Genomic DNA, 13809 nt, shown 5'->3' with positions numbered 1-13809 from the left:
TAATATATAAAGTTGTTGTGTTGTAGGTATGATGGAAAGATGCTCCTTCTGGCTATGTGATGAAGTTTACTGATTTATGCATACTTGCATACATCCAATGTCAGCTATCAATGTTGGTGTTCACCATATTCTCTATTGTATCTGATGTGTATTACATTGTGGGCATCTATTATGTTTATGTCGAATGAAGATGATTATTAAATATGTGTTTTGTGGAGAAACTATTGGTAGCATGCTTTGTCTACATAGCTTAAATTACACATATGTTAATTATAACTTGATGAAACTTGTTTATCTTTAATGACAAATTGAAACATCCTCCTAACCTTTCACAAATTGATCAAAAACTTCCTAAAGAACTTAGTTGATAAAAGCTAAAGATTGTCAAACTAAAAGGTGCAGACTTTGTGCAGTATCTATGCACGGACCACCATTCATCCAAATTGTTAATTAATGAAAAAAGGAAAACAATTATATTCTGATTTTTAAATTATTGAAAAAATATCTTGTGAAGATACAAAATTTGACCAAGCAATAAACAAAAATTTAAAACCTTGTAATTTCGAAATATACATTGAGAACCATATTATCTAGACTTCCACCCTTTGCCACTATTGATGTACCCCTTCCTCCCTTTGGTGCTAAGTGCTAGTTATAGGATCAAGGTCATAGGGCATATCTTGAACTAGTCGTTTATAGTTAACCACTATCGGGGAAGATAAAAATGGAGACATAAATGCATACGACTTCACTACATTTAGTAGAAGCGATTTAAATTGGAGATCTTACCACAAAACACTAAAAATCTCCCTACTTATATCACCAAAGATAGTGGAAGGCTTTCTTCTGTTTCTCATAACATATGTCCTCTGTAATTCGGAATTTGGGAAGAATGGAAGCATCGAAGTTTTTATTTGTCGGTGTTATATTAAGCCTGCTGTGCGCGGCTTTTTCAGCGGAGATACCATTCATGGTGGTTCACAAGAAGGCCACTCTGTCTAAGGTTTCTTCTCAATCCGAGCGAGTCACAGTCACCATCGATCTCTACAATCGCGGGTCCACGTAAGTTAACCCTTCTATTTCGTGTCATTTGCAGTGATTTTCCAGAACAATCTATTATTATAGATGTAAATGATGGGATTCTGGATGCAATAAATAGATCAGGCCTGTTTCGATCAAATTTTTAAGTTTTTCAAACACTGTCTTCGGAATAACCCAATTAAAAACAAGACCAGGAAATCTACAGACTAGTTACCCGTTGGACAGATTCGAGAATCAAATGTCTGGTTATTCTATGGCGATATAACTGTTCTAGACGCTTGCAGATCTGATAATTTTTTGTGGGTGTACGCCTCTTATGAGCTTTAAGTGATCGAGTCTCTAACAGAAGCTGCACGATCTTGCCGGGGAAATCGCTAGTTTTTATTTCCCTTATAATCTAGCCGAGCTTCTCCCAAAATATTATCCCAACTGACTTTCCAGAAGACTCCGGTGATGATCTGCACTTGTTTCAGCGCATATTCATGGTCAATATTTTTGGATTCATTTCGTATGGTTGATGAGGGATTTTAATAGTATCAGTCAATGTTAGATAGCATCGGGGATGAAAGCCATTCGATTCCCCGAATTTATCTTTTTCTGATATGATTACGGTCCAAAAATTGGTTCATAACATTGAGGTTTTCTAAACCCATTCTGTATTCCCTAAAACTTGCGGGGGTTTGTTGCTCGTGACCTCCTTAGTTGTGGGGCAGCCTTCAGTATGCCATTTTCAAAAACATCTACATTTTCAAAGTAAGGTAGGTGTTGCTACTTAATGTTTTTCCAACTACGGAGAATCTAATTGTAGACATCAGGGATTCAGTGAATCACCCTTCTATTATTTTATTAGCTTTCTTTGGCTATTATGTCACCTTGCAATGAAATGGGTTGAGCTTCTGCTGTGGAATTAAGAGATGTTTTTTGGTCCTTAGTTCGGCTATTCCTATCTGTTCCTTATGAGCATTTTAGTTGTCACGTGGTTTAGTAAGTAGTCACAAAGAGGCGCAAGTCATTTTAGCAGTTTCAGATGATGGTACAATGAAGGCAGTATATATGAATTTGTATTTTCTTTTGATTAGTGGTTCGATGCGAATGGACCCTTTAACAATAACAGCAGAATTTATTTTTTCCCTAATTATTTATGGGCGGGGTTTCAAAAGCATTTGATGTCATGCACACGGCCATACCTTTATTATTTTTATTATTGTTGGATGTGAGTAACTCTTTAACTATAAAAGCAGAAAGGTTTTTTTTCTAACCGATTATTATTAGGTGTAGCTTCAACAGCGCCGATATCATGTACATAGGTGTGCCTTCATTATTTTTAAACAATGAACTGTTATACCATAAGATTAAAAAATTTGTGATGTTTTGTCAATGTTAATTTAAGGCTTAAGCTATAATTACGTTAGAATCATGAACGGTTGCTGTAAAATCCAGTCATGATTTTTGTGAGCTCAAGCACACTTGGTGTGATGTTACTGGCCAGTTTTACCATGTATTTATATGTTGTGCATATTGCCAAGGCTATTTCGAGGTTGGTTGGCTAGCGTAGAATTTTTCCATCAATTTCATGCATCTATTTTTGTCAGTATTGATGCGAGTATCATTATGGATAAGAATTCCTCATCCTTCAATGTCTTGGATGTAGAGGTGCTATAATTTTTTTTCGAGTGTTGAAAGCTTTTGTGTTTGGACAATATTCTATGTAGTTCTGTTTGCTTATTAACAAACATGCCACACATTGGTATCAAAGTTTACTTGTAGATTAGACTTGATGGTACCAAGCAAGAATAACTCAATTGCTAAAATTACAGAGTCAAAGGCTAATTTGGAAGGGAAAAACAATGAAAAACTATTTGGCACGGATTGCGATAGGTTGGAATTTATTGATGCAGCAAAGGTATAAAAGGTTTATTCATATTTTGTGAGTTAGTGAGGTGTTATCCACATTGCGTTGCAATCATTTCATTGTGCTAGTACATCTTTTGTTCAGGAGACTTGATCCAAGTAAGATTTCATCAAAGTTCATCTTGAAAATGACTCCTTTGATGAGCCTGAATTGAAGGTCCTACAGCCTTAACTTCCGTCTCTAACTTTAAGTCATATCTAGGCCAAAGGGATATTTACTCCCTTTACAGATATGTCATTTTGATTCCAACTATGTTTGTTATCATGCACATGTCAACTTGCTTGATTTGAACCACTTCTGGTTCTTTACAATCCAAAGTTGCTATATGGGTATGGATACATATACAGATACAGTAGTGGGTATGGAGACTGCAATTTTGTATGATCCCCAATATGGATATGGCTGGATATGACATTAATAAATAACACGTACACTTATATTTAACACAGTTGTCTAAGTTATTAGAGCAGATTTTCATTACTGTCTGACACATAAATGCTACATAAATATTTATTAGTTTTTGTTAACACTTTACAATATGTAGAAATAGTAGATTTGCCTTAGAAAATAACCCTAAAAATGGGTCACAGAAACAGAGAAACATTTTATTTGTCATTCTCATTTGGTACAGGTTTTGTTTATTCCATTTAAAAAAAATATTTTAATCAATTTTTTCGAATTGAATTTGGGAAGATTCAGGTCAAATCTTTAAGAAAATCAAATCACATAGCATTTGGCACTGTTGGAAAATCATTTTTTAGTTGAACATGGGTACAATATTTGACATTTACCCAGGCAGTAACAGACATGTTTCCAAATTGGATACGTGTATAGCGAACCCAAGGAGGGAAAAATGAGTTTCCGGCAGCTCTGTTACAACCTGTTTGTATCTCATCTCTCTCTTTTTGTAAGAAAATCATAGATTTTTCCTATCTTTATCATTGGCCAAGTGTCGGTATGAAAATTTCTTTCTAACAAGCTTCGTTGGTTTCACATTTACATTGTATTCTATCCAAAGCTTTTGTAATGACGCCGCCTCACATTTGACATATTTTACCTTCCATTTTAACTTTCACCAAGGTAAATGACCAAGGCTTTTATTTCATTGTTTGACATAAGGTGCTTGGATATTTTGAGAGCCTTAATTAAAGCATATACTTGTTTCTTCACAAAGCTATATTTCTTTTTATAATCCTTGAAGGTAAGACTCGCAAATGATATAAGATATTCATTTTTATCCTTTAGTCATAACATAATTGCAGTATTTTGCTTTGCTGCAATATCATATGAGACAGCTTTCATTGAAGTGAAGACTAGCTAGGATAGGGAGACTTGCAAAACATTCCTTGATAAGCGCGAGCAATTTCTTCCCATTTTGTGTTTATTTGAATTGGCTGTTTCTTTAAGCATTATGGTGATAGGTTTGAATGGTGACAAATTTTGAAATGAACTTTGTCATGAAGTCAAGTTTTCTAAGACTCGGGGATCCTTTTTTTGACTATGGAGGGCAAATTGCATGATTCCTTCAAATCTCAATTTAAATGCCCACGCCATCCTTAGAAACTTTCCCACCACTTAGTCTTCACCAATAGCAAAGATTGACTACTTTGGATTCAAGTAAACATTCATCTCCTTGCATCTCTCAATTTTTTTCAAGGTTCAAAATGTCATCTGATCGCCCTTTTGAAAACCTTGTGATGCCATCTAGGTCAGAAAGAGATGACTTTGATAATCCCTTAAGGGCTATATACATGTCACTTTCAAAGGTGGCTCCAACATTTGATATTGTGAATTGCATACTTAAGTATACAAGTTTGCTCCAATTAGTAGAAGAGATAATTTTACATTTGTTTTCGTCTTTGACCATATTTTATTAGTGCTAGAGTTTCCATCTATGAGAGAAATTCCTCCTCTTGGTGGAAAAGTAGCTTCACATTGGTCTTCATTTATGACCAAATTGTTACCAGAGCTAGTGTATCCATCTAGTAGACAAAATATTGTGATACCCACACAGTTTGAAAAAATTGTACAGGTCCTTTGGAAAGATGGCTCTAATGTTTGGTATTTTGATGGTACTCTTTGACATGCAAATTTGCTCCCCTTAGTGGAAAGATAACTTTTATATTGGCTGGCCTTGATTTTTGACCAAATTTTTTCTTAGAGTTAGAATGTCCATCTCGAGAACATTTTTATTTTCATATGTTTGTTAATCTGCGAAGGCTATGTATGTGTCCCTTTGAAAGATAGTTTTAATGTTCCCTTTGAAAGATAGCTTTAATGTTTGATATTTTGAATGATAATCTGAAATACAAATTTGGTCCGCTTGGTGGAAAGATAAGTTTTACATTGGCTGGCCTTCATCTTTGACCACTTTATTTTATTAGAGCTATCTTGAAAACATTTTTATTTTCACATATTTTGGAAATCTTGATCCATGAATTTGAGTGTATAGGGTATTTCAAAGAAATTGGATTAAAAAGAAAGTTGGATTAAGATATCTAATAAGTGAATGTTGCCATTTTTCTTCCTTATTGGCACCAGTTTTTCCATCCATATGGAATGCTTGATTTGAAATATGATCTCTGATTTTATTAGTTTGGATGCTTCTTGCTTTAATGGCCCAATTTTCAGATTAAAAGGCATTGTCTTGGATATGGGTCTGGATCTGGTCTGCCTTGAGGGTCGTCTAGGGTCTTTCTAGAGACTTGTGGGTTTGTTTGGGACAAACTTGAGCATACATGTAGCAAATTTTGGTGTTTGTTAATTACTTATTTTTACTTCCAAGTTTCCCTAGAAAGCCAAAATCTCTCCCAAACCAGATGGATACTAATCAATTCAAAGTCATAAACCAAGTGAATTCAAAATGATGTTTGCTGCAAAGGTCTTAATTTAGCCATGGTGTTGGGTGCTCCACCCTTTGACCCCGCCTTATATTTTGATAGGGTGCATGCCAAGAATGATGCTCTTAGACCTTATGAGGGATATCCCACTTTGAACATTTTGGGGGTGCTGGCCCTAGACCCCCTCATTGAACTCATTGCATTTGCCAAGTGCTCTTCGAACCTGAGTTTGCGAACTATGCTTCCAAGTTCACCTAGAGGCTTTTTGTCTATAGTATTGTCATCAGATTGGAGAACCTTCCTTGATGTTACTTGATGCTTACTTGTTTTTTTTATCATTGGAAGACATCTTCTTCTCTGGAGGGGATGATGTAGTTAGTGTACAATGTCTATTATTATGTTGCAATAATAAGGATGGTGATGCTTGATCAGTAATGGCTCATTGTTGATGCTTGACATTAGTGTTTTTTTAACTTAATGTATAATATATTTCATGACATTCAAGTTTGACTAATCATAGTAATGAGACTCACCTAGAAATTGTGTGAATCGCTGGATTGGCGATTTGATTCATGCTTCTTGATTTTTTTTCAAATCGTTGAACCAGATTGGTGATTTCATTGCCATGAATTACCGATTCAGTGATTCATCCAAAAAATTGACTTCATGAATTGCGAAAAATCACTTGCATGAACCTCTGTCTTAGGATTAGACATATTTTCGGTGTTGACTCCTCTTCGATCATTCTGGACGAGATTGATTTAGAATTAGAGTGGCTCATTGAGGCCGTGGATCTGGTCTTCACTAAGGTAGACCATGAGTGGGTTGACTAGGTAGATAGAGAGGTTGAGGTTGTGGCCATGGCAAAGGAGGTGGCTAGAGCATGTTCAAGTATTGGCAGATGCACACGTGCATGCACAAACACATGCCCTAGTGTTGTTGCTTGTGAGCCCATATTACATGCGGGGCCTATAACTCAATAGTCCTCAAGGACCTACCTTAGACGCCTTTGTAGAAAGCAAACAAGACACTTAGACGCTGAGGTTGAGGGTGTGGCTGAGCTTGAGGATGATGATGAGGCTTGAGCTAGAGCCTTGTTTTTTCATTTTGTTTACAGATACTGATAGACATACGTTTCATAGATCTTCATCTTACATACATTTATCATTTGATGTCTTATGGATTTTCATTTTACATACAATCTATATTTTGACTAATTATGATCCTATGATTTCTATTTATGTCAGCTACAATTTACATTTTACATGTAACATATGTGATAAATTTATCATTTATGTTTTTCGTTTATGTATGCTAGCTTCTATTTGATGATGTTAAAGTGTGTTTAAGTTATATTCAATAAAGGGTGTTGAGGTTGAGGTTGTGGTTGAGCTTGAGGATGATGAGGTTTGAGCTAGAGTCTTGTTTTTTCATTTTGTTTACAGATACTGATAGACATATGTTTCATGGATCTTCATCTTACATACATTTATCATTTGATGTCTTATGGATCTTCATCTTACATACATTCTATGTTTTGACTCATTATGATACTATGATTTCTATTTACTTCAGCTATAATTTACATTTTACGTTTAATGTATGTGATGGATTTATCATTTATGTTTCTTGTTTATGTATGCTAGCTTCTATTTGTTGATGTTATAGTGTGTTTAAGTTATATCCAATAAAGGGTGCATGAAATAAGTTATATTCATTGATTCGTGGCTGATTTGATTTCGATTCATGGCCAATTTGTGATTTGTTTCGGCCTTTGCTGATTCCAATCTGATTTCGATTCTCGTTACTCTGTGAGTAATAGACATTGTATTTTTTTAATTTTTTAAAATTGTGGTTTGTTTATTATCAATGTAACACTAGTACTAGGGTATGTTGGGACGATTTTCCGGGACGGGGGGAAATGATCCTCATTTTTGGGACGGCGGCAAGGGGAGGATGGGGTAGGGAGGATTGTTGTATAGTATACATATAGAACTTGAAATGCTTGTTATGAAATGATGTTTCAGTAGAACATACCAAATTAAAATACTTGAACATAGCAAAATTGCAACATGAACTAGAACCATTGAACATTCAACATAGTAACATATTACATATCCAATAGTAACATTCAAAAATCAAAAGTCAAATAGAAATCCAAGTCCCCGTGTAACACTGTTTATTATACAATATATGATACCATGTGTGGTATATTGCTGCATATATATATATATATATCTGATTTTATACAAAATGAAACCAATGCCCCCTTTTGTTGACCAAGCCCGTGAATCAAACTCAGATCTGAATAATACTGAGAATGGTAGCTTAGTTTTCATTTTTTTCTTGGATAACATAAAGTCATTGATTTAGGTCCTCATACCTTGAAGTTAAAAATATCATTATGCATCTGATAAAGTGGGAAAAGTTTTACCAGTTGTGAGGGGGTACACATATGTTTCCTAGATTCAAAACTTTGCTAGATGTTATCTCTATTTTGTGGAGCACTGAAACAAACACTTCCAAACATAACACCAAATATATCAAGTGGAATCAATTTGCTTCAAACTTGTCAATATATTTTGAACAATTAATAAGCTAAACCTTAGATTTCTCAGTCAATTTGGACGGTCAGAAGTTTGCAAACTAGCCTTACTATAGTTTTCTTTTGAAATAAAAATAGGCTGTGAGCCAGAATAAAGAGTCAATTTACCTTACCCTTCCTGGCTTTGGATTTTTTATTTGAAAGAGCTTACTCATTCACTCTTGTCACTTGCGGCGTTCATAGTTGTGTGACCCAGTTTCGTATCTGCATCTACATTACCCTCTATCTCTTCTTGTTTTCTGTCAGCTAAGGTAACCATGGATTTTCTACCTGTGGTATTGTTTCTTCTCATCTCCGATGTAATATATGCCTCTGAACATGATTCATCAAGACCTTAATGCTTACTATTGATGGCCCTTTCTCATATGTATGGAGACAGTTGTTTGTTGTAGTGGGTATGACCTGATCACGTTTCTTATGTATTTCTCTCTTTTAAGAAAGAGTTCTAGTGTTATATGAGTAGATGGAATGGTTTTCTGATAGACAGAATACATGGTGCATTTATTTGATATAAAAAGGTTTTTCCAAAGATGGGCCCAAGTTCAAACCTAGCATGCCCATATTATGGACACAACAGAATACCTTTTTTTTTTTTTAAAGCTGAAAAATCTTCCTATGTCATGATGCTGTATTGCACACATCTAGTGTGGTTGCACATGTAATGTTACTACAAGCATACCACGTAGAAGGCAGTGAATGAGAAAACACGCCCAGGTGTGACAAGAACTCAAGCCACACACCCTAGGATGGAAGCACACATAAATTGGGTTAGGTGTGTCTCGTACAGTACTACACCTCAAGGGAAGTTCACATGACAACAAATATTGTGAAGAGATTTTTCATTTGTTAGATGAAGACAAAAATAACTTAAATAACTTGAAAACAGAGAAAATAATGTCCAGATAACTACAGAAGCCGACCATATTCATAGATAATTGCTCCATTGACTGCCAGTAAAGATATAGCTTTGGCTTTGTTTCCTGCAACAACAAATATATTCCCTACACTGTTGCAGAGGTTGGACTTGAACTTGGTATCATTTAGATTGAAAAAGAAATGACAGTGACACAGATATTAACATCCTTTAGATCAAATTGTTCTTCAGGACGAATCAAAGTATTTGCAAATTAACTTGTTGCTAGCTGAGCTACCCACATTCTTCTTATTTGCATTGTCCTTGTTATTCCAAATTTTAACATCTCTTGGAACAGATTGTTATTTAGGACCTATCAAAGCATAGGCAAATTAATTTGTTGCTAACTGAGCTACCTACCACACCTTCCTTTGTGCTGTCCTTGTTATGTCAACTTCACCTGCTCCCTTGTCTTGCATCTCTTTACTAGTGGCTGATGTTAATTGTTGATAAAACAAGGAACAAATCCTGGATATATGAAAGAATTTATTGACCACAAAATGGCAAGAAAAATTACATTAACAATGTCTTCTGAGTGTTTAAATTTTGAAATAAAATCTCCTAGGTCTGTCTGATTGTTGTCATTATGATTTCTTGAACCTTGTTATAGTTGCAAATACACATGGTTGTGTAATACTATAATAAAATGTACATAAGGACATGTGTTTTATGCTTTATTTTGATCAGTTTCCTCTGTTTGAAAGTTTTGGAGACTTTTGCTACTATCATCAACAGATAATTTGCAAAGGCAAGCGTGTTGTCTGCCATATATATGTTCCCAATAACAAGTAGATCTTTTTTTAACAAGAAATGCATAGATATGTAGCTTTTCAAAAAGTTAAATTTAGGTACTAATTTCATGCCTTCAGAGATATATTTGAAACCAAAGCTATGGATGACAGAAGTTTTGATTGAACTAAAAATATCTGGAAAACTTTTTTAAAGAGTTTTAACGACAATCTACTTTATATATTTGCAAAGATAGCGAGGATCTTACTGAACTAACCATAATTCCAGTTCATGCAATTCCTTTCCTTTGCTTCTTTTTTCAGTTATATTTTGATGATAAGTGATAACTCATTCCTGTGGGGTTTCTCTCCGGCAGGTTTGAGTGAGAATGAACAATGTTTAGAGGACATGAGTAACTGTAACTGATTCAGTTCGCATCATTTGGATATTCACCTGAATAAAATGAAGTCAAAAAAATGAATGAGGTCATAGAAGACAATCATAGAACTTGTCAGCTACCGATTTGCAACATTTGGGATACCCTTGGATAAATTGTAATTAAAAATAATGTATGTATCTAGACATAGATAACAACCATCCATAGAATCTGTGAACTGATAGTTCATGTGATATAACATAAATCAATCTATTCTGCTTGAACAGACACATTTCACTGTTGTGTGTTTCATTGTAGTTTTCTATATAGAATAGGGCACACTTGTGTTAGCAATAGCTGATTAGTTCTGCCATTTTGTAGCAAGTGTTTTTCTTAATTATGACTTATCTCCATTGGGCTCTTTTCTTTTAGTGAAGTAATAGTTCTTGATTTTGGAAATGAGCCACTAATCAGCAGAATTATTATGTAATTTCAGTTCAGCTTATGACATCAGTCTCAATGATGATGGATACCTACCCTTGGATAAACTATAATTGATAACAATGCATGCAGCTAGACATATATAACAACCATATAATCTGTGAATTAATAGTTCATGTGATATAACATAAATCAATCTATTCTGCTTGAACAGACTCACATTTCACTGTAGTGTGTTTCATTGTAGTTTCTATATAGAATAGGGTACACTTTTGTGACCAATAGCTGATTAGTTCTGCCATTTTGTAGAAAGTGTTTTTCTTAATTATGACTTATTTGCACTGGCCTCTTTTCTTTTAGCAAAGTAATAGTTCTTGATTTTGGAAATGAGCCACTAATCAGCAGAATTATTATTTAATTTCAGTACAGCTTATGACATCAGTCTCAATGATGATAGCTGGCCTAGTGACATGTTCAATCTTGTAAGCGGTAACACTTCATCTTCATGGGATAAGCTTGACGTGTAAGTTTATTATTTGTTTCTGGTCATAACATTTAAACAGAATACACCAGAAGTGATTAATGTGAAGCAGAATTCTAATCAGTGGCGAGTTTTTTGCAGTGGTGCTTCTGTTTCTCACTTATTTATTCTGGAAACAAAAGTCAAAGGGCTTTTTTATGGAAGACCCGCAGTTGTGAAATATCGTGTTGCAGCCAAGTCTGCTTTGCAGGTTTGTTGATCAGGAGTGTGGGTGGTATTTTTTTCCATTTATGCTGTGTGTTGTGGCGCAATTCTATGCTGTCATGCTTTTGCTAGTTACATTAGAATTTATTAATGAACAAATTACCATGTTTGCAGGAAGCTTATTCAACTCCCATTGAACCTCTTGATATCCTTGCAGAAAGACCACCTGAAAAGAAGTATGAATGGGTAAGTGCCTTTAATGAAGTTTTTGGTTTTTATAAAACAAACCGGAGGCTTCTTCATTCTTCATTCTTTGCTTTTTGCTTTACAAGTCTTGTTCTGAAGATGATTTTATTTGTAGATGTTTTAGTTCAGTAAAAGAATATTTTCAGAGGATTTTTTTAACTCAATTTGTTTCTTTTTCCTTGTGGTACTTGCAACTCACTTCAGGCAAAGGTAAGATCATTATATACTTCATTCTTTTTTAATTTTGTGGCTTTTTGTTTTCTTTGTAAAGATTGTGTCAGTTATTAACTTGATCCAATTGTTTTCCTGCAGAAATTAGCGGCCAAGTATGGACCAGTTACATCTGTACTCTCAATTGTGGGGCTGTTTGTATACATAATTGTATCCCCATCAAAGTCAAGTTCTTCAAAGTCTGGCAAGAAGAGGCGGTAGAATACTTTTCAATATGAATTTTTTGAACAGGGTAAATGACATTTGGAGGATTCTGTACTTAGGTTTAACAACGTGGCTTTATAAAACTGATGCTATCTTCCACCCATCTGCTCCAAACAAAGTTTTGTCAGATTTGCATGCTTCATATATTTTGACTCTTAGTTGCATCAAGTCTTCAAAGTCGGGTGTGCAATCTTTGCTTTTCCACAAATGCTCCCCTGTTAATTTTCCTGGGAAGCAATAAATATTTGCACTCATGTTTGTTGCGGGTAAAGGTTGGCACTGGTTTAAAGCAACCGAGGCTTTTGTTAAAAATGCTTGTCTTGCGTTTGATGCACAATGACTTTTATAACAAACTCTCAAAAATTAGCATGCGGAACGTAATTTTTTTAGCTGGTATCTTATTTTAAAGATAGCTTGTTGGGTCTTTTTAACAATGCAAGTAGAGCTAGAAATATAAATATGGTTTATTGTTATGAATTTATGCGGAGGAACTGCAATTAAAGTACAATTTAAACTAGCTTGTTGGGTTTTTTTAATTAGAACTAGAGACTTAAAATATGGTCCATTGTTAACACTTACGAGGAGCAACTGCAATTAAAGTAAAATTTTGTAAGCATATGCAAGTGAACTCATCTAAATTGTAATTACGGGACACAAGGCTTTAGATAAAATTTTGGAATCTGTAAACTAGGACATTTGCTTGTTAAACGCATTGCTTAAGCATTGTAAGTTCACATTGTGAAATTTGCTATATTATAAACTAAATACCAATTCAAAGTACTACTATAATCTAGCTCCTACAAGTGTGTTGATATCTAAATGTATGTCCCTGCTTGTGGTCCTGTTTATTGGTGTTGGAATATTGGATTACATGTTGCACGTTATGATTTTCCGTAACTTTCATGATAGTGCATTGAAATCTAACAAGCTGACTTGCTTGCAGTTATTTGGTAGTGTAGAAATCATGTTTCCTATTTTATATTTGTTTTGTTTACTAGGTGGTAGATTGAAATGTGCGTTATGATTCTATTTTTTCCAATGACAGTCACTTAACAGTGACAGTGTTGTATTATGCAAATATCACTTTTCTGATGATGTATCATGGGTTGTGATCTGAAAGGTTGATGAAAACACTAACACAAACTACCCAGAAAACAATTGCAGTAACTCAAATTAATCTACCCAGAAAACAATTGCAGTAACTCAAATTTGTTATGAACTTACACGATTGTGATGTATAATGTTCAAATTGTTGTTTGAAAAATTTAATCTTCTTCAAAGGAAGGACTGTTGTGTTATCGCTTTGTTTTTCGATGAAGAATTAGCACCTTGGAAGACTCAGTATTTGTTATCTCTTGCCACGAAAAGATGCAAGATGTCCTTCTTGATGACTCCGTATTTGTTCCTACTTCTGAAAGCTTCTTGCCTTTCAGTCATACAAATAGGGGCCGTTGAAGGTAACTCCACGTAAGTGCACATGTATATCTATCACAATCTCATCGATAGAGCTAGAATAAAAAATAGCGAAGTTCCAGTCATTTGTGCATCTTATGTGTTCCAATCCAAACCATATGGCACAGGATGTT

At 34.7% G+C, this 13809-nt stretch overlaps 1 protein-coding gene across 1 annotated transcript; it reads left to right on the top strand.

Annotated features, from left to right (window-relative positions):
- Positions 1-846: 846 nt before the first annotated feature.
- On the top strand, positions 847-12612 carry LOC149539559 (uncharacterized). Its single transcript, XM_089800787.1, has 4 exons — positions 847-1062; positions 11282-11380; positions 11480-11588; positions 11717-12612. The coding sequence occupies exons 1-4, from the start codon at positions 863-865 to the stop codon at positions 11918-11920; spliced, it is 612 nt and encodes a 203-aa protein (XP_089656913.1). The 5' UTR covers positions 847-862; the 3' UTR covers positions 11921-12612.
- The last annotated feature ends 1197 nt before the right edge of the window (positions 12613-13809 follow it).

The sequence above is a fragment of the Cupressus sempervirens genome, chromosome 9, assembly GCF_028749045.1.
Source record: "Cupressus sempervirens isolate cs-2001-9-10 chromosome 9, ASM2874904v1, whole genome shotgun sequence".
NCBI lineage: Eukaryota > Viridiplantae > Streptophyta > Pinopsida > Cupressales > Cupressaceae > Cupressus > Cupressus sempervirens.
Note: the sequence above shows the minus strand (reverse complement) of the source record. Positions and strands in the feature narration are given on the sequence as shown.

Coding starts and splice junctions, on each gene's coding strand:
- LOC149539559 (XM_089800787.1), top strand. CDS start 863: ATGTCCTCTGTAATTCGGAATTTGGGAAGAATGGAAGCATCGAAGTTT. Junction 1,063..11,281: donor CTCTACAATCGCGGGTCCAC/GTAAGTTAACCC, acceptor ATTTAATTTCAG/TACAGCTTATGACATCAGTC. Junction 11,589..11,716: donor CAGCCAAGTCTGCTTTGCAG/GTTTGTTGATCA, acceptor CCATGTTTGCAG/GAAGCTTATTCAACTCCCAT.